Raw genomic sequence first — 27,184 nt, forward strand, 5'->3', positions numbered from 1 at the left:
GAACTCCACCAAATTGTTGACTGCCCACTGGTGAACCTTGACTGTCAAGGCGTGAAGTTGACGCGAAACCAGGCCCCCCTGCTTGTTCAAATAGCGACCACCGTGGTGTTGTCTGACATGAGAACAACAGAATGTCCCTCTACTTTCTCCCAAAATTACTTCAGACCCAGAAAAGCTGCCTTTAACTCTTGATACATTGAAATGCTGCTGTCTGTCCTCCAAACTCCAAACGCCCGAAGTAATGAGGCAACCTAAATGAGCACCCCAACCTGCGAGGGAGGCGTCTGAAAACAGAAGGAAGTCCAGTGGAAGAGAATGCAGAGAAACACCCTTCAAGAGATTCCAGTTGTCCAACCACCAACGAAGGTCTTCTTTCACTTCCAGGGACAGAGGAACCTTTATTAGGGGCGAGTCCCCTGCCGGAGACCAGAATGCCGTCTCCATTGCAGGGACCGAAGATGAAGTCGCCCATGAGGGACCAGCTTCTCCAGAGAAGACAAAATTCCTAGAACCCGCCACTGATGAACTGACTGATTCGGTTGCGATTGAAAGTTGCGCTCCACTACTCGCAACTTCTCCAACCTGTGATCCGATATGAAAACTCTTGAGACTGCCGTATTGATGACCATGCCCAGATGGACAATCCTTTGACTGGGTACGAGATTTGACTTCTCATGGTTTACCATGATGCTGAGTTACATACAAAACCGAAGCAGATCTGTCCTGCAGCAGCTTCTCTCTGGAACCTGGTAAGACCAACCAATCGTCGAGGTACCTCAGCAAACGGATCCCCTGAGCTTAGGCCCAAGTTGAGACGAGAGAGAAGACCCTTGTGAAAACCTGAGGGGCTGTGGTCAACCCAAAGCACAGGATTTTGAACTCGAAGGCCTTGTCTCCGATAGAGAAGCGAAGGAACTTCCTTGACGGCGGATGAATAGGGATATGGAAGTATGTGTCTTTTAGATCTATCGACAGCATGAAGTCGCTTTCCCTCAACAGCCAACACTGATCGCGGGGTCTCCATCATGAACTTCGTCTTCCTGATGAAGTGATTCAAGGTCGATAAGTTGATCACAGGTCTCCATCCCCCTGACGCCTTGGGCACCAAGATGTGACTGTAAAACTCTGGAGATGGACGCATCGCTTCCTCTATTGCACCTTGTCCAGCATTTTCTGCACTTCCTCCCGGAGAGCCAAGAACTTTGGAGAATCTGGGGGATACACTTGCCTGAGCAGAGGTTTGTTCGAGGGTACTGAGTAGTCTGACAAAACCCCCCTACGAACCACTAAGGCAGTCCACGGATAGGAGCCTGACCCTGAAGACAGTCTTCTTATTGGCCCTGGCTTCAACCAAAAGGGTGGGGGAGCTACATGGCCTGTCATATCTCATAAAGCACTCGAGAGGTTGGAGATCAATGGTATTTGAGTTTGTCCCAGAATTCGTGGCCAAGACCCAAAATCCAACAATAGTAGACGGCAGATTCGACTCCTTTACCATACCTTCCTTGGCAGACTTTGTAGACAATGACAAAGATGAGATGCTCCTGTGCCCCGTCAGGGCACTAAGGGAGTACTTAAAGAGAACAAGGCACCTCAGGCCGGGGTGCCGGAGGTTGTTCGTAAGTACAGGACGAAACAAGAAGGAAGTGTCCAGGAATACAATATCGTTTTGGCTAAGGGAGACGATCAGAGGTGCTTATATGGCAGAAGACAGAGGGTCAGATAGCCAGGTGGGAGCTAGAGCTCATGACATCAGGGGCTTGAGTGCTTCTCTGGCATTTAAGAAGAACATGTCTGTGGATAGAATTCTGAAAGCTGGTGTGTGGAAACGCCAAACAACTTTCACCTCATTTTATTTGAAAGACGTTGCCCATAGATCCTTGGACACTTTTTCCTTGGGTCCAGTGGTGGCGGCCCAACAAGTGATATAGCTCATCCAGTGCCCCGGGCGGGTCAGTTTGCGTCTAGTCTAAGATGAAGGTATGAAAGTAGAATGAATGGGATGACTGGTCTTTTTTCTTTACTACTTTCTTCCTACTCCTTTAACTACGGGCAATATGAAGGAGAGTACCGTCATGTGCTGGAACGGACTAGATGCAGGTGAGGTAGTCAGCCATACTGTGAAGCTATCTTAGGTTATGATATACTTTTCAGTAGCAACACACCCCTCTATATAATAGGGAAAAGAGGGGTGAAGGTGGATCCAGTTGCAAGGGACAAGAGTAAACAATAGAATGGTATCTACACCCAGTGGGGGAAAACCAATAGATCCGCTTATATCTTTGGTTCTAGGTTCATTGTCCATTCTCTTAGAATTTCCCTATATATTCGGAAATGGATAAGGTGGCAAACGCCCAGTCGTTGTAGAGACTTTCCTCCCTCCAATAGTAAGTCTATCCTAATGTTAAGACCGAAGGTTTGTTCCGTATATGAACAAATACCAAATTTGTAACTAATTTGTATTTTTCATAACTGAGGTCTTAACAGGTAAAGGCCCACCTCGAACCACCCCTCTAGCAGTCTAAACTGGGTTAGAAATATAACTGGTGGGTCACGGTAGCCGTGGGCATTCTGGGTATACATGCCCCGTGACCTGGTATAGATGCCAATAGTCCCTGGATCTCACAAGTGTAATTTTAATTCTACCGGTTTCCAGCTTGGCGCTAGTAAATCCTAATGTTAAGACCTCAGGTTTGTTAGTTAAGAAAAATACAAATTAGTTACAAATTTGGTTTTTTTTTTTCATTTCTGATGGTTGCATACTAAACTTCAGGCACTGACAAAAAAAGGAGCCAAAAATGAACTCTTAATCTTCAAAACTAAGCGCGCTGTGATTTTTTGAAAAAATTATTTTTTCCGCTTCCGCGCTCACTCCAAACCCGCCTCAGCATACGGGAGAGGTTTTTGATTTTTAGGGCTTCGGCGTAAGAGGGTTAATGAATATTTTTGACGATGGCTGTAAAACCAATTCGCAGCTAAGCAATTGCGCCTTTAACCGCGGGCCGCCTGTATTGCCTTCTCACTGAGTTTTTTTTTATCTGTCTTAGTATTGTTTCTCCTCTGTAAAGGGTTAACTTCTAATTCAAATATCTGCCCGGCCATCACAGACTTTAGTCTCTGGTTGGCTCTGGGTTCTTGCTTATGGTTCCTATTTTGTGCTCCACATTTGCTATTGTGAGAATCATTGGACAGAGATATGTCTCATTAGACTCATTACCATCTTTGTTTACCCCACGGTACAGCAGAAGTCTGGACGTCTTCTGCTTTGTCTCAATTGATACATAGAACACTGCAATGGTTCAGATTGGTTTTTCAGACAGTGTGTTTTTGTTTTCTCTATACTTTTTTCTAATTAGTAAAATGTTCAACTACTAATTGTTCACCCCAAATTGGAGTGAATATTGGAAGACTTTATTCTGCCCTGATAGCTCTGCTTCCAGTGTAAAGAGAAAAAGTTCCTCCGAGAACCTGTCTCTTCCTCTGTCTAAACGTGTTGTCTTCCATTTTATGTGGACTTCACCGAGTGTTTTTTGGCCTACTTTGAAGTGAAGCTGAGGATGTAAGAACATCCTCTATTTCCTTAGTTTTCAGACGTTATTTACTCTTTATGCCCATTCTACTATCGAACTACTGGAGGCGTTAGCGATCTTGTCTTATGTTTTTTTGTAGGCTTAAAAAGTGTCGAAATTTTTTCAATACCTTGAGACCATTTTTAGTGACTGGCATGGCATCGTGGAAGGAAGCACAGGATGTTCTATTATTATCTTTCACCTTTTCAGTAAGGTGCTGAGTTTGGAGAGCAAGGGGGTACAGTGTACCTGAAGCAACCGCCACACTGAGTGGATGGGTCTTGACTTATTTCAGTGTAGGTGTTTGTATTTTCTAGTTGTTTTATTTTGGTGCTACGCCAGGGGCAAGGCCAAGCACCTATTATACTTTGCTAGCCATAGGAGCATTCCCCATGCTGCAAAGTTTTCCCTAAGCAGGAGGTGACCCATGGCTCCACTGCTGCACCACTGCGAGTTAAGATGAGCGCCAACCAGAGGAAGTATTCATATGCATAGCTCTCTTAACTGATAGGAACAACAAGCGTTTTTTCAATGCTAGCAACTTTTCTATTTCAAATTCATAACATGTCTTAATGCTTTGGAGTAGAATGTGTCCATGATCCCATGTCCTTTCAATGTGGAATCAGTTATATAATTACTGGGTAAGTCTCATACAGAAGTGATATTTTTATAATTCAAGAAGGTTTTGTATATATGCTTACCCAATAATTATATGATTGGAGCCCACCTCCCCTCTGATGGACATTTTGCACAAAACAAAATGAAATGCCTAGCCAAGTTGTTCCTAATATTGCCGTTGGGGGACGGCACTGTATACCTACACTGAGCAATCGACTTGCTACCCATGAAATTTTAATGAGGCTGCCGTATGTGGAAACTAATAGATTATAATTACTGGGTAAGTATATGCAAAACCATATATTTTATCATAAAAATATCATATTCAGTACTTGGTGCAATTTGATAGGTAAAAACTGTCTTTGTACTTGTTTGCTTGGCACTTGATGTGTACAAGCTAATACAGTCTTGGGATGCTGTGATGCATCACCTCTTTCACATTGTTTTAGGTAATCTTTTTGTCTTTAGGTACTCTTATTTGCTTTATGGGACCAGTTAACAATGACTGCTGAGGTATATCTGTATATCCACCATGCACTAGCCCAAAAGGTTTATTCTTGAATCGGCAGACTGTGATAGATGAGTGTAGCAAAATGTTGTACATCAATATTACTGGTACAGTTCTGTTGACATTCTCCTCAAATGACTCAGACTTAAGGGAACATTATTGCCTGGCAAAGTAAAACTTGCAATATGTCAAAAGGGTTTACTGATGAATCTTACTGGAGTATGATTATCATAATCAAACATTTGTGTCATGTTTCTTTTGGTACTTTTACAAAAATTTTATGGTAACTGCAAATATTTTTTAGGTTTTGAAGATTAAAATTTGTTTAACCTATTTGTTTTGTGTTTTCTATTCTTAATTTTTTTTATTTCATGTTCATGTGGTATTTTTACACAGTCATACTGCGATAAAATGTTATTCCTTATTTATAATTATTCATGTTGTGGGTTTTAGTGTTCCCTTTGTACGTGAATTAAAAAAATTGTTGCTTAAGTTTACATCAATGCATTCAACATCTTAAAATACTGCACCAGCTGTAGCCCCATCCATTTGCATGCTCAGAGACACTGAGCAAAGAAAATTCCTTATGTAACATACCCGTTTTCTAGTATGTCAACTTCAGAGCTAATTAAACAATAAAATTGGTGACCTTGAAAAAAGAAAGCATTTTTGAAGTGAAATGTTGAAATAATGTGCTGTGTATCAGACAAAGCAACAGCACTTAAGGAATTTTGACAGTTTAGTGCATACAGCACACCAAACAAAACTAAGCCTTCAACTTATAACATACATTGAGACTGCTGAAAATCTTAGAAAATGATGTAATCAAGTTTTTGGTTTAAAATTTTGCCAGTTGGAATTGGGATGCTGCTTTAAGTTCAAGTTTGAGACATCTTCCACCCCTGGGAAATAGAGCTAATTTTATAAATATTGAAAGAACACCAACCTTAAAGTATAGGTTATTCAAGTTCAGGTTTTAATATTTATTGTAAATGTCTACAGAAATTTTTAAGGGAGCTGTACTTACAGTTCATATCTGCAATTTTCAGGTGTCCTACAGTTTTTATTTTTAGTAAGGCATTGTTTCAGAGTAACAGTTTCTGCCTAATACTGTATTCTGTTCAAAGTTTGTACTGTTATTGTAATTGACAAGTATTTTAGTTGAAGTTGTTATGTCATAGGTTACTTCAAATAGATACTTGATACATATTACATCTTTACTAAAAGATTTGAGAATACTTGAGATTGAAATACCTCATATTTCTTTTTCATTGGCATGGCATTTCATGTTGAATTTGGAGTGTGTTTTGTTAAATACTGTACTCATTTTGAGTACAATAATCCATGATTATAACCTGAAGTTATTGTTCATATTTGAATATATTATGATAAATATATGAATGAAATCTATTTATAATTTTAAGGAATAATTGAGTGACACAGCTTTATATGTGAGTGTAGTGATTATTTGTGGGTGTTGCAGTGACTACATGGACCGGTTCCTTGATGAGGGAGAAGGCGTCGGTGGTGGGGCAACATGGCGTGACAACCGTTCCTCGTCACCCAGTCTTCACACACTACTCTATGGGAAACCTCCTCCAGGAACCAATGCAACAGCTAGCAGCGGTGTGGGCGGTGGTGGTGGTGGTGGTGGAGGCGGTGGAGGCGGAGGCGGAGGCGGAGGATTGAGCAACAGTGGACCTGTATCTGCACCTCCTCCACCCCAGACAGTTGAGCCAAGTGCTGTTGTGGATGCAAATGCAGCAGAGAAAGACTGTGAAACAGGTGTGACTTATTCAGGTTTAAATCAAATGGAAGACTTAGCACGCCATTTAGATTCAGAGTCTATAGAATCTCTGGCAAAACTGAGCACCCCAAGTAACTCTGTGTCAATAGCCAGAACAAACCGAAGAACCGGTAGTCCTCATCCTATGGATGTAGATCTGTCTATTACTCGTTCCTCTGTTTTAAACCCTCAAACAATCAGTGTAGAGGCCAAAAATATAGCAAAAGCAGAAACTGTCGCACAGTGACATTTTTGTGTGTATTTTGTATGCAAGTTGCTGAGATGGTTGTGATTAAGTGAAAGTCCTGTTTTGAGTGAACACTGACCACAGTGGGATTACAGTTTTGTGCGATATGATGGAAGTATTAAATGATTCCAGTGTTGAGCCTCTTGGTAAATGGTCTGGTTACCTTTGAAAATAATTAAGTTCTCTCAGTGCAGTTTGGAAACAGTTAAAGTTTGTCTTCTCCATCAAGAATTACCTAGAAAAGTTGTATATGGCTTTCATTCTTTCTATTAAGACTTGAGTTGGTGACAGTATTTTGATTCAGTGCTCAGTTATGTAATTTTATTCAATATCATGGCATATACACTTCATTTGTTGACCTGATCATGTTGTTTATTTTAACAGGAAATTGGTTGGGAATGGCATTTGCTATTGTTAACTGTATGAATGTGATACTGCTGTCAATAAAGAAAGCCATATTTTATAATTTTCTCTTAGAAAAGGCAAGTACTCATCTGTCATGGTGTTCAAAAAGGCAAGTACTCATCTCTCATGATGTTCCGCAAGCCCTTAGCATCTTTGATGAAATTTTTATCAGAAAACTTGAAAATTTATATTCATTCACTCCATATACTTTTTATATAAAATTTATCCTGAAAATATTGAAAATTCCATTCTTACACTGCTTAAGACATTGGAAAGCTTGATTTTATAAGATAGTGCTTCCTGAGACTAGAAAAATGTTCAGCAAGTGAGTGAGTTCCATCAAGCACCCTTCTAATTGTGTAAGAGTGATGGTATTTTGTACCACTGTCTGAATCGTATTTCTTGAAAAATATGCCAATTTCATATGATATGAACTGGTGGAGATAAATTCTCAGAATTTCTAGGATTTAGAACTGTTTTTGTTAAAAATCCATACATCACCATATTAAGATTCTGAAAAATATAGTGTGAAAGTTACAAGAACCTCTCAAGGTACTTTGCTATCTGTAGGCCTTGTACCCCTTAGACTCCCAGTACTGGACCAACGTTACCATAGACGAAATTCTTAAACTTTGGTATGGATTTTTTGGCAAGGTCTCAGGTAAATGTGATACTATGTAAGTTGATACATAAATTGTTGGAATTTCAAAGTCCTCATAGTCTTATCTTTATTTTTTGTGACCTTGACAAATTTGTAATTCATATATACTTTATTATTTTTAGGCATGTCTTTAAACTCTTGGTTCCAGTGCATTAATTTTTCTTTTCAGCCAGCAAGAGGGAACTCAATAGAACTGTAATGTCTTCTGTGCTACTTTCCTGCTGACTAAACCAGTGCAGAAAGGATCTATCTTAGGATATTTACAGAAGCTGGTGACTTGTGCCAGATGTATAATTTTTAAATAATGGTATTTCTTTTCATAGTCTGTTAGGGCATGAAGAGTACCTGAACCAAAGTATGTACTATATTAGAAGAATATTGCAGCCTCTTGGTACATTACGCATTAGTAGTGTGGAGTCTTAAACAAAGTAGTCCTCTATGTTCTTGGCAATCAGTGATGGTTCTTGGTTTCATTTTGGAAATCAGAAATAGGGTTATGTATTATGCAGGTTGAATGCGATAATGGCTTCTTTAATGTTCAAGAGACTATCATGTTTACCTTATTTAAATATGGTAGAAAATTTCATCTACGTGTGATACTATATTCTTTTTGGCAGTTGAACTTGATTTTGCAGACCTTTTCAAACTACAATATTGAGACCACTTGAAAGTATTGTGGGATCCCTTCATAAATAGAAATATGTGTTTTAATGTAAATTGTAGCTGGTAGTTCATTACAGTTCCATCTCTCTGACACCATCATCTTTTCACCACTCCGTCCATGTATATAAACATGTAGCAGTTCTTGTTTATCATGTTCTCTTTGTGAAACCTACTACTGTCCATGTTCTTGAACTTTCATGCCTGAATTTCCTACCAGCTCTCACTTTGGGATGTCATTCTATGTGCAATCTTCTACTCAGCAAATCATCTTGTCAGTTTTGCAATAACAAAAAAATCCACTACCTTTATACAGATGTAGCTTATAGAACCAAGAATTTATATGTCAGTGAAACTCCAAGGAGCTGTTGACTAGCAAACATTCCATACTGTCACTCGATTTTTTGTCATTTGGGTTAATTGTGCTGTGATTCTGTAGATTTTCAGTTTTTCTAATTGACCCTGTTGCATGCTCCTTGCCAAATGCATGGGATTCCACAAAACCAAATTTCAAACAGGGATCAGGGTCTAAAGGTTTTGTTTTTTAAGGTTAAACATTCACCATTGTATCTATTCTGTGCTTGCTGTTTTTTCCTTGGTTGCTTGTTTGGTACTTTAGCATTCTTGATTGTCAGGTTTTTAATGTAACCGTGTGTTATCCAAATTGTATTTTCTTAGTTTTCCAGAGTTCAGTCTGCCATTAGTGTTTACTGTATGTCTGTTTTATGAAAGTTCTGCTCAACTTTTTTTTTCTTTTGTATAGTAAGGAGGGCTTGTGTGTAGATTTGCTAGTAGTTCTAACCTTTCTACAGTATCCCTTGGCCAGCCTAAGAGACCTCATTGGTGTGGTTGAATAGCTTACCAGTAACCCCCCCTCGGTTAGATGGTTCTTTCTCCCACCCTTTTATTATTTCAAAATATTTGGACAGGATTGTGTTTTACAGAAGGTACTGCACACATATTTAAAAATTAGTGTTTTAACATAACAGATGCTGTTGTACAGGTTGCCTTTGTATGATCACTAAACAATTGCATAATTGTGTATTATATGGTTAACCTCTGGATGGTTTGGTCTGGGTTAATTTCCTGGTTAGTAGTGGATGTTCAAAATTATATATTTTTTTTCATTATGAAATCATCACACAGTAAAATTGTTTAATACAACATTTTACTTAGTGATTCTATGTCATGTTTTATCAAAAAGTGCACAAGGGAAATACTAGGGGAATGAGAGAAAAAAACTGCTTGAATGATCATCCTATTTTTACTATGGTTTAAAAAATTATATTGTAATTGAAGTGTTGAAGAGTTAGTGTTATCGATGGGTTTATTTCTAAGCATGACACAAGTAAAATGTAAAGCAGTTAAAAAAATTTGAGTGCACTTAGACCTGGACTTGAGCTAGGTAGAGGAGTTTTCTGAGCGCTAAGTGTTTCTTCCGCATGCAGGCCTGATATCTGGGCTACACTACAATATATGGAGGAGGTGGTGCATGTGATAATGTACAATTACTTTATTAGCCATCACAGTGTTCATAGAAAAGTTTGTTTAGGATTGGTTTTTGTTTTTTTATATTATGTATTTATTTGAATTCCAGGAGCAAATGTAAATTTGAATATTTAAGTAGGTATGGACAAAGGGAGCTGTACAGAACTTGCGTAAATCACATTTCCAGGTAGAACCATGTCAGGTTCTATGTACTTCAGTTTCTGATCTTTTGCGTGTATAATAAAACTAAAGTTTGTTTCTTTTATGTTGAGGATGGGTGTTTTGTGAAATGTTTTTCACCAGTATTTACTTTCAACATGGATTATTACAGTTATCAGAGTTAATTTCCTGAAAGCCATCTGTGGCTTGTGTGGTAGTGCTATGGTATTGATCTCATTTTGAACGTACAAGTAAACTTTTATGCATAATGCATTGGGTGGTGCTGTAAACATAGTTGCTTCTTGTGAAATTTTCTAAGCATTACAAAAACATTAAGGTAATTGGATGAAATTACATGTATAATTAAAAGAACAGCACACTTTCATCTTGAGGTGTTGGTTTGCAAGAATCATAGGGGAGGGATGGAATCTAGGTTTTTTATGGAGTGGGATGTCAATATTATATAATATGGCTATGTTTAATGAAATGAAATTCCTTCACCTTGAGAGTTCTTAAGAATCTGTCATCCTAAATATTTCGGTGAGCTTTTCAAATGTTGGGAGTCCCAACTATGTTAATTGTTTTAACTCATCCAAGCAACAAATTAAAAATTTGATATTGAGAAGACATGCTTTGACATTTGTGGGTTATTTTTTATTTTTATTTTTTTTTTACATGTAGCTTTCGAGTGATTAAGTGAATGACTTGCGATACCTTCACTTAGTATATAGACATTAGTTTTGTACGTCATGTTCTGTTCCATTCAGATTTAGAAGTATAAATTATCTTTTTAGTAACTGATTTCTGTATTTTATCATCAAATCATTTGTTTTGCTTCTAAGGTTAAGATCACCAAATTTCTTTCCAGGCCTACAATTCCTGAAAATACAAAACTTGTACCATAGTCCAATATTCCTTTTGTAAATTTGTTTGTACCGATAATATCAGTATGTGATGTGTAAAAGTTTTATTTTGCATATCGAGCAATAATTTTTTGAAACATATGTTATTTAACATAGGCTTTATATTTAAAGTATTTCTGTACGTCTGAGGCAAAGTAGTAGGTTTATATGACTTTGAAAACCTGTTCTCAATTTAATTTATAGAAAAATATTTTATTGTAAATAAAGAATACTTATTAACTTTTTAATTTAGTTTATTCTTCCTTCCTTAGTAATTTCTAGTTTTTTCCTCCTTGATGCTGTAAAGATATTGTCTTCTCAAAAATAAAACCTGAAAAAGGTTGAGCTTGATTTATGAATAGAAGAGTATTGAATCTTGCATAATAATTTATGTAAGAGGTTCTTGCTGTTTTTTTTCATACTTTATTAAAAAACACTTTCGAGAGAAGAGGGTTACCTAAGCCCACATTGAATACTTGGTAAGAATAGTATGGAATATGCCTAATACTTTTTCCTATGTACATACAACCATCATTCTTTACATAATGGATTTACCTTCAGTGCAAGGTAGAGCCAGCTGTTTAACATGAACAAGGTGGATAAGTATTGGTAAGTTTGCTACTTGATGGGATGCAAGAATCTGCTCTATTGACTTGGTAGGCATTCACTTTACTTCTTGGCTGCTTCTGGGACACTTTTCTGCCTGACGTTTAACTTAATTCTTTCTTTTTTTTAAATTTGCCTATTTCTAGTGTTACAATTCGTAATTTTTGCTTTTTTGGGCTGCATAGTTCTTCCTATTGCTTTTTTGGGCTGCATAGTTCTTCCTACACAGTTATGCTATGTATTTTGTTTTCAACTCATTTTAGCCTATGATCTCTTAATTCTCTCTCCAACTTGGGTTTGCCTTTTTGGTGTAATGCAAACCTTGCTTGGTCATAGCCTGTTTTTTTTTTCATTCTGTTTTATCTTTTTATTACGCATATTTTATCAAACACCCTAATTATACAGATAAGTGCACTGTAGGTATTACTGAAGGTTCTTTGCAGTGTGCCTCTGGCCCCTAGCTGCAGTCCCTTTCGTTTTTTTTACTGTACCGCCTTTCATATTCCCTTTCTTCCATCTTACTTTCCGCACACACCTAACAATTGGTTCATAGCGCAAACTGTGAGGTTTTCCTCCTGTTACATCTTTCAATCCTTTAACTATATTTATGTCAATTCAGTTCAAAGAACTAGCAGTATTTTTCTTTCGATTACAGAATCACTTGGAATATTGTAATGTGTTAGTCTTTCAGATGATGTACAGATTGAGAGAAGTCAAGATGGAGGAGGGTTCTCTTTCTACAGTGTGGGGGTTTCATAACTTGTACGAGACCTCTGCTTGCCTTCCAGCTTGGATCCCCCTCTTCACACAAGGAAGAAGCAGATGTTTGATGTTGCAGGACCTTTAGACATTGTTTCTGATCTCAACAAGTGGTTCTATGCTTCTTGCTCACTCTTGGGGGGGGGTTGTTGGTCATTTTATGCTCCCTCCCCTTCTCTCGTTCCCATTATGAAGATTGTGTTAGTCTTTCAGATGATGTACAGATTGAGAGAAGTCGAGATGGAGGAGGGTTCTCTTTCTACAGTGTGGTGGTTTCATAACTTGTACGAGACCTCTGCGTGCCTTCCAGCTTGGATCCCCCTCTTCACACATGGAAGCAGATGTTTGATGTTGCAGGACCTTTAGACATTGTTTCTGATCTCAACAAGTGGTTCTATGCTTCTTGCTCACTCTTGTGGGGGCGGGTTGTTGGTCATTTTATGCTCCCTCCCCTTCTCTTGTTCCCATTATGAAGATTGAGAAGCTCTGGGAGGCTTTCCGTAATTAAGTTCCTTCACCTTCATTTTGTCTTATGCTGTATCGCAGTTTCTATGTCTTCTTACTTTCCCTTCCAGAAACATTGGCTGGACGAGTACATTATGACTAGAGAAAGATGACTCGCCAACGAGCTGAGTTCAGCCAGTTGTTTCAGTGTGGGTGGGTGCGCTTCACTGCCGTGTCATAGCTTCAGGAGCTACTTCATTCCCCCTGTCTTTCGAATGAGTTGCAGAAGTCGAGCCTTCTCCTTCATCTTTGCGTCCGAGTGCTTGGCTTTATGCCAAAATCACATTCCATTCCTTCATCTTTGCTGCAGGCCACAACTGTGTCTTCCCTGGATATACCTCCCCCACCATGCATCTGCTGTCAGTGCTGTTCCTGCTCAGATCATTGTCTTTCCCCTTCTTTCTGTTATCCTTCAGGAAATGGACGAGCATTTCTTCAGTACCAAAGTACGTACATGAGTTCTTACTGTTCTAGGACTTCTCTTTCCTGTATTTTCCTATGAGAACTGTTCCAGGTTTCTGTTTTTAGTGATGCCACCACAGTTTCTGCGTGTCTTAAGCTGAAGATGTGCTCTTCAGGGGAAGGGGAATTCGAGGCCATGCAATGTTACATGACCTTGTTTTTTAACTGTACGATAAAGAGAGGCCCAGGGTAGGTAGATGTAGCCGTGTCCTTGCCACAATGATGCATGACTGACTTTTTTTGACATACTGCAGTTTTCTGTTCATCCTTAGCCAAAGATTCACCCTGCAAAGATGAAAATGAGGTTGCAGACAATAATCTCGAGTGGTTGAGATAACCCTGAATAGTTATTCAGTGAATGTGACAACAGTCTGTGTGCTCACCACAGCAGATGGGTTTGTCAGCTTCTCAGGTGCCGGGGAGGAGACTGACTCTTGACCCATAAGACAGAGTTAGAACATATATTTTTGGGCTCGTGAGTTTACAGAGCTCGACCCCTATCAAACGAACGTAGCTGCAACAGCTTTGATTCCTTTTAACTGTACCCAAGTTCATATTCTCAATCCCCCGTAGGGGGTAGCCATCAGTGGACCTCGTGCAGTGCACTGTAGGCATTACTTAAGGTTCTTTGCAGTGTTTCTTCAGCCCCTAGCTGCAACCACTTTCATTCCTTTTACTGTACCTCCTTTCATTTTCTTTCTTCATCTTACTTTCCACCCTCATAACACTTGATTTCTCCTGTTATACCTTTCAAACCTTTAACTGTTAATTTCCATTTCAGTGCTGAATGACCTCATAGGTCCCAGTGCTTGGCCTTTGGCCTAAATATTATATTCAACTCAACTCATATTCTCTTTCTTCCATCTTACTGTCCACCCTCTCCTAACAATTGATTCATGCTAAGTTTTTCTCCTGTTACACCTAACAAACCTTTTCACTGTTTCTGTTTCAGCACTGAATGGCCTTAGTTGCCCCAGTGCTTGGCATGTGTGCCTTAAACCTGTAAATCAATCAATCAGAAGTAACCACTGCCCCATAGTGTTTTTGTTGCTGGGGTTATTCAGCAATGGGACTAACGGCTTTACGTGACTTCCAAGCCACTTCGAGAGTGAACTTCTATCACCAGAAATACACATCTTTCACGCCTCATTGGAATGCCCAAGAATCTAACTCGCAGCCACCGAGTGGCAGGCCAAGACCATACCGATCATGCCACTGAGGCGCTTCATCCATAGTGTGTTCACAAGGGTGTATTAAAAAGCAAGGCAGTCTCTTTGCCCTTTATTTTTGCTTGTTCGGTATTTCTTTTATCAAGATTAACTGTCTGATGTAGAATTGTAATTAGGATATAAAATGTAGGCCAAAGGCCAAGCACTGGGACCTGAGGTCATTTGGCACTGAAAGGAAAATTAAGAGTGAAGAAAGTTTTAAAGGTGTAACATTTTCTTAATGGATTGATATTATTGCCGTTTGCATTAATATTATTTGAAAATTAGTAATCATTTATCATACAAAAAATACATCTCAGAAAGAGAGAATTATTTTTATTTAATATAATTTAATCTTATTAAACTTAATACAGTATTAATACTTGTTTGTTTGTTTGGTGTTTTTACATTGCATGGAACCAGTCGTTATTTGTCAACGGGACCAATGGCTTGACGAGACTTCCGAACCACGTCGAGAGTGAACTTCTATCACCAGAAATACACATATCTCACTCCTCAAAATATTAATATTTGAAAATTAATCATTTTTGTATCATAAACATGCATTTGTAGATTTTTCTGTGAAACCTATCTAAAAATTATTCACGGGAGGACTCATTTATGGGTTTTCCGTCTGTAAACATTCACTAATTGGTGTATTTGAATATTTTCATAACTAAAATACATGTTTATGATACAAAAATGATTAATTTTCAAATATTAATATTTTGAAGAGTGAGATATGTGTATTTCTGGTGATAGAAGTCCACTCTCAACGTGGTTTGGAAGTCACGTCAAGCCGTTGGTCCTGTTTCCGAATAACCACTGGTTCCATGCAATGTAAAAACACCATACAAACAAACAAGTATTAATACTGTATCAAGTTTAATGTGATTAAATGATATTAAATAAAAATAATTCTCTCTTTCTGAGATGTGTTTTTTGTATAATAAATGATTACTAATTTTCAAATAATATTAATGCAAACAGCAACAATATCAATCCATTAAAGAAAGTGCTACTACTAAAATAAATTAGTAAGGTTTTAGTTTTAAATTAATAAATTATGTAAAATTTTAACAGCATATGTCTCATCCCCTTTTTGCCAGAGACTTAGAAAGAGGGGCAGGGTAAACCTGTCACAAATGTCAAAAAACTGACAGCAAGGGTAAGAGAGTTGTCACATTAACTTGGCATCAAAGGAAAGTACGTATGTGTGTACAGAAAATTCACTCTCTGGAAGTCTCTTTAACCAATTGGTATTAACACATGCACACTGCTTGTGTGTTCATAGTGTTTTAAAAATGCTCGTAAAGGTAATATACCTCTTTGCAAGACAAAAAAATAATTTTTTGTTGCTAGTTGCTAGTAAAGAGAAATAGTCCTGACAGATTAAAAGAGATAAACACATACTTTCTCTCTCTCTCTCTCTCTCTCTGAGATGAGAGAATTTTTAAGGTACTACATGTATGTAGTCTGGTGTGCCAGAGATTTTTTTTTTTTATGTTTGTAGGAACTACTGCAGATGATGATAAGTTTGATACCAGCCTTTTTCAAAGTCCCAGTCACTTATTAAAAGACTATCCAGCAAATGCTGTCAAGGAGGGGAGTTGTTACTGATACACATCCTTTAACAATCTTGCATATAACATTATAAAATACATATATGATAAAATTTGATGGGAAGCACAATAGTATTTTAGGTACCATTTATCAATATACACTCCAGTTAATGAGTGAAAAACTTCATATACAGCCAACAGGTAATTATTATCCTTTACTTAATCATTTCATGTCCTATATATTGTAAATATTGCTAGCTGATAAATTAACATTATTGTTGATATACAGTACAACTGTATTATCTGTACTACTAGGCTACAAATTCAAATACACATACAAACATATATATATAAAAACTTGGAATCTATTCATAAGAAAGGACTAAGAATAGGCACCACTGCTTTTAAATTTGTCTTCAAATATAATCAATACCAGAAGTTAAAACAGCAAAACATTCAATAATGGTAGCTAAAAGCAAAACCCTACCTGTACACTATAACTTAATAACTGTGAAATAAAGTGAAAACAAAAGCAAGCTATTTTCACTAAAATGTAATTTGAACATGAACATTTTTATTAATAACCCATCTTCAACCTTCCCAATCACAGCTAGTGATCTCAGTGAATCAGTAAGTTCAGATTTCTTCCATAAATACAGTTGCCTCCACCTAAGACTGCCCCTATGGTTTCAACTTGTGCTCACCTGTATTGTTTAGGCAAAGAATGTATGTGAATTAAAAAAAAAAAAAAAAAAATCCAAGATGCAAAGGTCCAAGCTGCAATTCATGCTGATGGTTCCAAATCAGTATCAGGTGTAGGATTTGCTCCCATTCCACCTAATAAAACTATTTCTTACCACATAATGCATCTGTTTTCACAGTAGAATAAATTCAAAATGATATTGTTATGTTACAATAAAGTTTCATACATACTTACCTGGCAGATATATACATAGCTAAGACTCCGTCGTCCCCGACAGAAATTCAAATTTCGCGCCACTCGCTACAGGTAGGTCAGGTGATCTACCGGCCTGCCCTGGGCGGCAGGACTAGGAACCATTCCCGTTTTCTATCATATTTTCTCTCTTCCACCTGTCTCCTGCGGGGAGGCTGGGTGGGCCTTTAATTGTATATATCTGCCAGGTAAGTATGTATGAAACTTTATTGTAACATAACAATATCATTTTCATACAATCAACTTACCTGTCAGATATATACATAGCTGATTGGCACCCTTTGGTGGAGGGTAAGAGACAGCTACTTTATGGAATAGACAGGTAAACAACATATGTTGTAGGTATAAATAAAACCTTGGTTCCTACCTGATAGGTGGTAGATTCTGGGTGTTTGCCCAGTAGTCTGCATCACCTCAAGAAACTTTAGCGAGATATATGATCTATGGCCAAGAGTTCTTGTGGGTCTGCCGAAGGGGTCTTATCCGCTTACTCGGCAGAGCCTGAAAGGACTTTGTCAATGGGTGCTGATCCACTTATATGACAATACACCTTATGAAGGAGCACACAACCAATCCCGACCACCTGATCCTAACCACATGTTAGAAATAAAGATTGTTCCGAGTTATCCCCGAACTCTTCACAACAACCATAACTCAAAAAACACACTACGCACACATACATAATTTTCTAAAAAAAAAAAAATTTTATACTCATCTAATTAGATATGACAAGAGTCTCTTACTGAACAACATAGACGGCCGCCCGTGCTAAACCAAGTCCTTCTTGTTAGAAGAGACTCCAGACCATATCCAAAAAGAAGGAAAGTATATACTTAAGGATTGGTGTCGGCTCCCGTACCCAGGATCGTATCCGCCGATACGAACGGACCAGAGAAAAACACTTCTCATAGGTCACACGAACGTCTTTCAAGTAATGAGATGCAAATACTGAGTTGCACCTCCAAAATGTCGTATCTATGATATTTTTAAGCGACATATTCTTATGAAACGAGAGAGACATTGCTACTGCTCTCACTTCATGAGCTTTCACTTTCAACAGTCGAAACTCTTCGTCAGGGCAGACCTTATGCGCGTCTGTAATGACGTTCCTCACAAAGAATGCCAGAGCATTCTTGGACATCAGTCTTGTGGGGTCTTTTACCGCGCACCAAAGACCTTGTCTAGAGCCTCCCATCTGATGCTTTCTCTGAAGGTAGAACTTCAGAGCTCTTACAGGGCATAGAGACCTCTCTGCTTCTCTTCCTACGAGACTCGATATGCCTTTGACTTCGAATGACTTAGGCCAGGGATTCGTGGGATTCTCGTTTTTAGCTAAAAACAGGGTCTTAAACGAGCAAATAGCTGAGTCTCCCTTGAATCCTACTTTATCCTGCAGAGCATGTAATTCACTAATTCTCTTTGCCCTAGCTAAAGATAATAGGAATAGGCATTTTCTGGTGATGTCTCTAAACGATGCCAGATGAGGAGGTTCGAACCTTTCGGATGAAAGGAACTTGAGAACCACATCTAGGTTCCAGTTAGGAGGGACTGGTTCCTTAGACTTTGAAGTCTCAAAGGACCTTATGAGATCGTGGAGATCTTTGTTATCTGCCAGATCTAATCCTCTATTCCTGAAGACTGCCGAGAGCATACTTCTGTATCCCTTTATTGTGGATACAGCCAGATGAGATTGCTCTCTCAGGAATAGAAGGAAATCCGCAATTTCCGCTACAGAGGTAGTGGAGGAGGACAACTTCTTAGTTCTACACCACCTTCTAAAAACCTCCCACTTTGACTGATATACTTGCCTAGTGGAGGTTCTGCGGGCTCTCGCGATTGCGCTTGCAACTTCGCGAGAAAACCCTCTCGCTCTGACGAGTCTTTCGATAGTTGAAAGGCAGTCAGAGCGAGAGCGGGGAGGTTTTGATGATACCTCTTGAAGTGTGGCTGTCTGAGAAGATCCATCCTTCTTGGTAGGGATCTGGGAAAGTCTACGATCCACTCCACCACCTCCGTGAACCAATCTTGAGCCGGCCAAAAGGGGGCTATCAATGTCATCCTCGTCTCCTTTGAAGCCACAAAACTTTTCAGTACTAGTCCCAGGATTTTGAATGGAGGAAAAGCATAGACGTCTACGTGAGACCAATCCAGCAGGAAGGCGTCTACCATAAGAGCTCTGGGGTCTTCCACGACCGAGCAAAAGACTGCCAGCCTTTTGGAGATGAATGTGGCGAAGAGATCCACATGAGGGGTCCCCCACAGAGACCAGAGATCTTGACACACCTCTTCGTGTAGGGTCCACTCTGTATGAAGGACCTGGTTCCTCCTGCTGAGTCTGTCCGCCCTCACATTCTTTACTCCCTGAACGAACCTTGTAAGAAGGGAGATGTTCCTCTGAGACGTCCAAAGTAAAAGATCTTTCGTCAGTTCGTAAAGGAACGAGGAGTGAGTCCCTCCTTGTTTTCGAATGTAGGCAAGTGCCGTGGTGTTGTCCACATTTACTTGCACTACTTTGTTCGAAACAAGAGGTTCTAGACTCTTCAAAGCCAGGTGTACGGCGAAGAGCTCTTTGCAGTTTATGTGCCAAGACACCTGCGCTGTTTCCCAGGTGCCTGACACCTCCTTCAAGCCTAATGTTGCTCCCCAACCTTTCTCCGACGCGTCGGAGTACAACACTAGGTCTGGGTTCTGGATTTTTAGTGAGATCCCTTTGTTCTCTTTCAGAGGGGGCAACCACCATTCCAAGTGCGGTCTTATCTCCACTGGAATGGGAAAGGCGTCTGAAAGTTGTCCAGTTTTCCAACTCCAAGACCTCTTGAGGAAGAATTGAAGCGGACGTAAATGAAGTCTTCCTAGGGGCGGGAAGAAACTGTTCAGAGCGAGGAAAGGGTCCCTCGAAGGCTCAACCATTCCCTCGCCGACGTCTGTTCCTTCCTTAAGAAGAGAGAGACTTTCTGCAAACCTTTTGCGATTCTCTCTTGCGAAGGAAATACTCGAAAACCCCGAGAATCCATCTGAATCCCCAGATAGACTAAGTTCTGTCTGGGGGTCAGCTGCGACTTCTCGAGGTTCACGAGTAATCCCAACGCTCTGATCAGGTCTAAAGTCAACGTAAGGTCCTGCAAGCACTGTCTCTCTGATCTGGCCCTGATGAGCCAGTCGTCCAGATACAGAGAGATATTTACTCCTTTGAGGTGAAGAAACCTCGCCACATTCTTCATCAGGCTTGTGAAGACCTGAGGAGCTGTGGAAAGGCCGAAACACAAGGCTCTGAACTGAAAGATCCTTCCCCCCGTCATGAAACGGAGGTACTTCTTCGATGAAGGGTGGATCGGGACGTGAAAATAGGCGTCCTGGAGATCTAGAGACACCATCCAATCTCCTTGTCGCAATGACGCAAGAACTGAGGCAGAAGTCTCCATCGAGAACTTCTCCTTCTGAACAAATTTGTTCAGAGAGCTGACGTCTAGTACTGGTCTCCAGCCTCCCGAGGCCTTCGCAACCAGAAAAAGGCGATTGTAAAACCCCGGGGAGTTTTGATCCAGTACTAGTTCTATCGCTCTCTTGTCCCACATCTGCTCCACCATCGATCGAAGAGTATCCCTCAGCACAGGATCCTTGTACTTGGCTGTTAGTTCCCTCGGTGTTGACGTTAGGGGAGGAGTGTTCAGGAAAGGGATACGATATCCCTTCCTTATTACAGACATCGATGAAGCGTCTGCGTTTATAAGTGCCCAGGCCTCCACAAATCCCAGGAGCCTGGCACCTACTGGTGCTTGGAGGAGAGAAGCATCACTTTCCCTTTTTAAAGGGACGAAAGGCAGATCTACCTCTCTTCTCAGGAGCCTTCCTTCTTGTGGGAGCTCTGGAGGTTGGGCCACCTCGAAAGGGCTGAACTGATGTACTCGGTCCTTTCTTGTCCGTTGCAGTAGCAGGTTTCTTCTTCCTTGCTGACTGCGTCAGAAGGTCTTGAGTCGCCTTCTCAGTTAATGAACGAGAAATGTCTTTCACCAACTGAGAAGGGAACAAAAAGTCAGACAAAGGCGAGTACAGTAGCGCTGCCCTCTGAGAGTGGGAGACCGCTTTGGTCAAAAAGGCACTATACACTGTCCTCTTTTTAAGAAGACCTGCTCCAAATAAAGAGGAGATCTCAACCGAGCCATCCTGAACCGCTTTGTCTATACAAGACAAAATACACAGAAGGACTTCTGGTTCGAGTCCTTCAGAATCATGGGCTTTCTTGGACATCACCCCAAGGGACCAATCTAAGAAGTTGAAAACTTCCAATACATGAAAGAGTCCCTTGAGGAGATGGTCCAGTTCAGAAATGCCCCAAGTTATACGGGCAGAGTTCAAACCTTGTCTACGTGAAGCGTCAACTAAGGTCGAAAAGTCCGCTTCTGACGAAGACGGAAGAGAAATACCCATATTCTCTCCCGTCTGATACCAAATGCCTCTTTTACCAGCTAGTTTCGCTGGAGGCATGCAGAAGACCGTTCTTACCAACTCTTCTTCGACTTCATCCATGAGTCTAAAGACTGAAGAGCCCTCTTCATCGAAAATGGCGGGGCTTCATTCAAAGAAAAAGACGAAGATTTCTTCGTCTTAGCACTCGAGAAAAGAGAGCACGGAGAAGGAGGAGAGGCAGGAGTCAAGTCGTCTCCATACTCCTCTAGAAGCAAGGCTGTCAAAACTTTATAGTTCGACAGTCCTTCTCTTCCCTGATACTCCTCCTCCGAGTTTACTTCTAACTCGGGGTCTAGATGAGTCTCCGCTGACAATTCAGTACGTCTTTCCTCTGGGGGAGACAAACTCCTGATAGGAGAGGGGCTAAGGGAATGATATTCCTTCCTCTTCACAGCTTTAATAGTCTTGGAAGGCGCCAACAGCCTAGGCTTCTCTCCATAAATGGATGACGCTTCCCGCTTGGATGACGCTTCTCGTCCGCCAAGCGTCCTGGCTGACGCCTCCCGCTTGTCTGGCTGCTGACGTCTGGATGACGCCTCGCGCCTGGAAGACGCTTCGCTCTCAACAGGCGTCCTAACTGGCGCCAATACCTTGGTTGGAGCCTCGCGCCTATGAGCAGCTTTAAATGACGCTTCATGCCTAGAAGACGCCTCACGTCTATCTGGCGTTACGTGTCTGCTGTAAGATTCTCCCGATCTCGCTCTCGAAACCGAAGCCTCTGCGATATGTTTGGAAGCTTCACGTCTGCATGACGCCTCTCGCTTTGCAGGGGAGAGAGGACGAGACTTCTTGATTGGAAGAGCAACGTCCTTCCTACGAGGAGGATCCCTCGCTAACACTCCCACCAAAGAGGCTAGTTGCTCCTGTACTGCCAAGAGAATCTTCCTTGAAGCTTCTCCCACGTCATCTTCAATCGGGGGAGAAGTAGGAAAGTGTTCTTCCACGTCCAAGTCGGGTGACGCTGACGCCACCTTCGCCTTCTTTAATAGATGAGGTGCTTCTCTGAGAACGCTCCGGGCTTCGAAATCTAATTCGGTTCTTTCAAATGCCGTTTCAGAGGCCTAGATAAATCCGACTCCTTCCACCCTCGTTTTTTTTTTTTTTTTTTTTTTAGGTGAGGGAGAGGGAGAGATGAGAAACACTCCACGTAGACGCTTTTTCTAAAGCGCCCCTGAGCAGCCTGCAACGAAACAGAGCTGCTGAAGGGACGTCTGACCGTTGGGGATTCCCCACGACCTCCTTAAGGCTTTCGACTTTCCTTCTCCTCTGGGCATGGGAGCTTGGAAGAGGTCTAGGCCTGGGAGCGTCGCAGGGACGATCAAACGCCCCCTCCACAACACTGGGAGAACTCACTTCACTGTAATGTTCACTTTCACTAGCCTTACCTTGTAAGTCCGCATTTGGACTTCATCTGCTGAATTGTAGCTTTCAGATCGGCGATTTCCGAGGCCGATTCCGAAAGTAAAGCTTGTGAATTAGACAAATAGGGAGAATCCAAATCATCAGGATTAGAATAAGTATCAATAAAAGGCTCAATAGGCCTTGTACTCACACCTTTCAGACGTCTAACCCTATCCCTCTCTAACTTCTTCAAATAAGAAGTTAAAGTCTTCCATTCTTCTGCATTTAATCCCTCACATTCATGACAAGTATTAGTAGCAGAACACTGAAAACCCCTTACATTTACGACATACAGTGTGAGGATCAACCGAAGTTTTCGGTATCCTCACCCTGCAGCCTACATTCACACACATTCTCACACTCACATTTGAATCAGACATACTGAGAAAATTCCAAAAAGCAAGTCCAAAATCAGTCCACAGTAGCGAATGCCAAAAACACGATCCAGATACGTCACCAAAAAGCCGATAAACGATGATCAAAGGATGAAATAAGAATCTAAGTCAGGAGGTAATAGCAACAATGTTGATACCACCGGCGACAGAGAAAATATGATAGAAAACGGGAATGGTTCCTAGTCCTGCCGCCCAGGGCAGGCCGGTAGATCACCTGACCTACCTGTAGCGAGTGGCGCGAAATTTGAATTTCTGTCGGGGACGACGGAGTCTTAGCTATGTATATATCTGACAGGTATGTTGATTGTATGAAAATTTATAATTAAAATTATATCACCTCACATTTATATTTTTCAGCAACACCATTGTTCTGAAATTCTCTTGTACAGTAAGAAAGGTTACATGACACATATCAAATGAAGCTGGTGTAAATGTAGAAATATATTGAACCCCTGCCCACATGGGGATGCCAATAAACCAGTCAAAGCTGCAACTGCTATGGCCCATTAAAATATGACCATCTGTAAAACATACTATCTTTAATAAATAGCACTTTATGGACTAATGAATATGATTAAAAATTAAACCAGATCAAAGCTATCACTGGATTTTCACACGCAATTTTATCTAGAACTTAAATTTACCATGGTTATTTACCCCTTATGCTAGGTGCACTGAAAGCAGTAACCCCCACGTATATAATTTTTTTTTTTAGGGTTTTTGTAAAAAGAGAATGAGGAGGAAAAAGACAAGGCACTATTATTATCATAATTTAATAATTAATGTAAAAATTAATGGTGCACTATATAATACCTTTATGAGAATTACTTTTGATGACTAATATCAAGATTAGACACTTAAGACACTACCTATACAAGGCCACATAAAGGTTCTTAAGCAGAAATAGCAGATGCAGATGGTTTATAGCAATGTTAGTGATGATATGCTTCCTATAATTTTTTTGGCATTAACTTTATGATGCCTAGTTCTGGGACTTTCCTAAAGAATCCAATTGAACTCAAATCTAATACTAGGTGCAAGCTATTGCAGCTGTTATCCTAATCAACAAAACTACCCTCCAATGTAACCATAAAACTCTTGTTATCTAAGAATATCTTTTCTAATTTGGTGAATATCAGCACCATTGATGAAACTAGTTCAATAACAATTGTATCTTCGCTTGATGAAGAACAAAAACATTTCCATTTTAAATATTTGCTGTCCCAATATTACATTCTATTATAAGATCTCATGCTAAGTAAAATAACTCTAACACTGTCTTGGCTGAGTTTAGCCTTCTGGGAGTATTTCTCCTCCCATGGAGAAAGAAGTCCTGAGATCAGTCATGTTTGCGTGTGTTTTTGCTAATGAAATAACAGTTAAGAAAGATTAGGATATATTTACATATATATATATATTTTATATATATGATAAGAAGTATTGCAATGAAAAATTCATCATATCCCTATTTTATACAATGGTATCTTATACAGTAGTAGAAAACTATATAAAAAGATTAAGTTGACTTAACAGGCAAGTTACTGAATTTCATCTTTAAATATACAGTACATACTTGCAATACAGCTACACACACACTGCACTAATACTAAATATGTAACTTACAACTCACTGTCAGTATGAGATACCTTAAAAATAACCAGTGAACTCTGTAACCATTACAAATACTACAATTGAAACATTATGGTAATTAGTATGGCATTCTGAATAATTAGGAAAAGGGCTTAGGGACAGTAATTATTTCACTGGCTATCATGAAAGACATAGCATAGCTTATTCACAACATTAATCCTTCTATTTTCATATTGCACAAAAGCATACAAACGTTTGCAGTTTAAAATCTGAGGAAAGAATGGTATACAATATATCATGTCATAAAGGTAAGTGTTTCATAAATTTCTTCTCACAAGTAGTAACTACCATTTTCTGAGAGAAACTATCGCTTTTGATAAGTTTAATATTAACATTTAAAGTGATTTTCAGCGCCATCATACCACACTGCCATTGTTGGTGCAATTCTGACAATAACCTACTTGTTGACAAGAATCTCAACAGACACAGCTACATAGCAATCATTTTTAGGGTCCCAGCATAAATTAGCAAACCCTATTGTAATATATATTTTTCATTTTTACATTTTTTTTCCAGACTAAATTTCACAATCTTGTGACTGCCTCTCACCGACATTGCCTTTTCTTTTTAGACTATGTGCTATGTTTATATAATGAATGACATCTAAACAATACACAGATACAATGACACAGTATAACTTTTAAACTAAGACTACCGATTACCAGTAACTTAACATTTACATCACAACAAATACTTTGGATTTGACTTCCATTCCAAAACACTCTTCACTGGTATCAAAACTTTCTTCTCCCACAATCTTTCATTTCAAACAATTATATCGCAATCTAAAAATGAATGGAATGATGTTTTTTTTTTTTAAATCAATGTACTTGTACTTCAGATTATTTGATTACAACACACCTTCTCATGATTGAGAAAACTATATTCTTGGCAATACTCAATGCTAAACCAACACTGAAGGCTCTTCAAAAAACAAATTGAACTAATAGTCTTCCATGGCCTCCCTAACACCTTAAATAAATCATAACCCAAAAGTAATAATCTACACTGTATTCAACCAAGCTATCATAACTGCTAAAGAGAATACCTGAATGTGATACCTGTCCAAAAATAAAACTTGAATTACAAGTGCCTCAAGTTACCTTCCATAAACTGTTATCGATCCAACTGTAATGTAAGGAATTATGTGAATACCTGTAAATGAAAGCTGTCATAAAATGCTAAACAAAATTACAAGTATTTAAAAGTTACTTTCCATGTTGTGTCCTTGCAACATCATTGCTAGTTATCAATTTTTCCAGTACCTGATTATATGCATGAAAGTGTTAGAGTAACATTCTCTCCAATACTTTAGGTGTACTTTAAATATATGCATTTGCAATTTGTTTATCCTTGGAGATGAAGCTAAGGGTAAGCATATGGATTAAATAACCAAATACAACAAATTTCTATAACAGAAACTTTCTACTAAATTATAGACTTCTTGCCATTCAAAAATATTAATTTCAAGCATTTATTTGAGAAAGAATGTTTTTACTCAATTATTCTTTTATCACAATTATATTATGGTTTTGTGAATCTGTTGATTATAAATGATTCTGATGTTTCTACAATTCTGGTACTGATAAAATAATGTTTAAACAATAAAACAAATTTTTATACAAACCCATTAACTCTTAATTAGCCTTATTCTGTGTGAAATGGACTCCATGACACTGACCTTGAGAAGTGAAAGAAAAGTTTGTTGCACAAACCCAGCTCGCAGTCTCGTTCTTCTGTGGCAAATTCCATCTTTGTTCATAATAAATAAACTTCATAAATAATAATCTGCATGGATTGCAATTTAGAAGAAAGGATGAAGCAAGTAAGCCTCTCAACAGAATACAAGACCCAGATATAACTTCCATCCATGACAAAGGAGCCAATGATGACCTCAGAAATCCGGGTAGCTTCCATAAGTATATGGATGCTAGTAGACATTATACTTCCTATGCACCTGAAGTGTAAAGGAATTTACCACAAGAAAAACACTTCTCTATGTGTGCTAAAGTGATATGAAATAAAGTTATTATAAAGAGGAACAGGATGAATTACTATAATTCCTTGACCTGTAGCTCAGGACTTATCGCGACTTGATGTGAAACAACCATAGCATTACAAGTGTTGGTAAAAAGCTTGCAAAGGATAATAACAAATACCAAAGGACTGCTCTAAGAATAGCAAAGAGCCCTTGGTAAAAGTAAACAGCAGA

General features: G+C 39.3%; 1 protein-coding gene across 9 annotated transcripts in view; it reads left to right on the forward strand.

The window, feature by feature from the left end:
• LOC135200085 (mesoderm induction early response protein 1-like) overlaps nucleotides 1–11,251 on the forward strand; it is a 73,382-nt gene extending 62,131 nt beyond the window's left edge. For all 9 annotated transcript variants that reach the window (XM_064228395.1, XM_064228389.1, XM_064228387.1 and 6 more), the window contains one exon: nucleotides 6,179–11,251. In XM_064228395.1, coding sequence (XP_064084465.1) covers nucleotides 6,179–6,728 — 550 coding nt within the window. In that variant the 3' untranslated portion in view covers nucleotides 6,729–11,251. The remainder of the gene's footprint in view (nucleotides 1–6,178) is intronic.
• The last annotated feature ends 15,933 nt before the right edge of the window (nucleotides 11,252–27,184 follow it).

The sequence above is a fragment of the Macrobrachium nipponense genome, chromosome 26, assembly GCF_015104395.2.
Source record: "Macrobrachium nipponense isolate FS-2020 chromosome 26, ASM1510439v2, whole genome shotgun sequence".
NCBI classification, from domain to species: Eukaryota; Metazoa; Arthropoda; class Malacostraca; order Decapoda; family Palaemonidae; genus Macrobrachium; species Macrobrachium nipponense.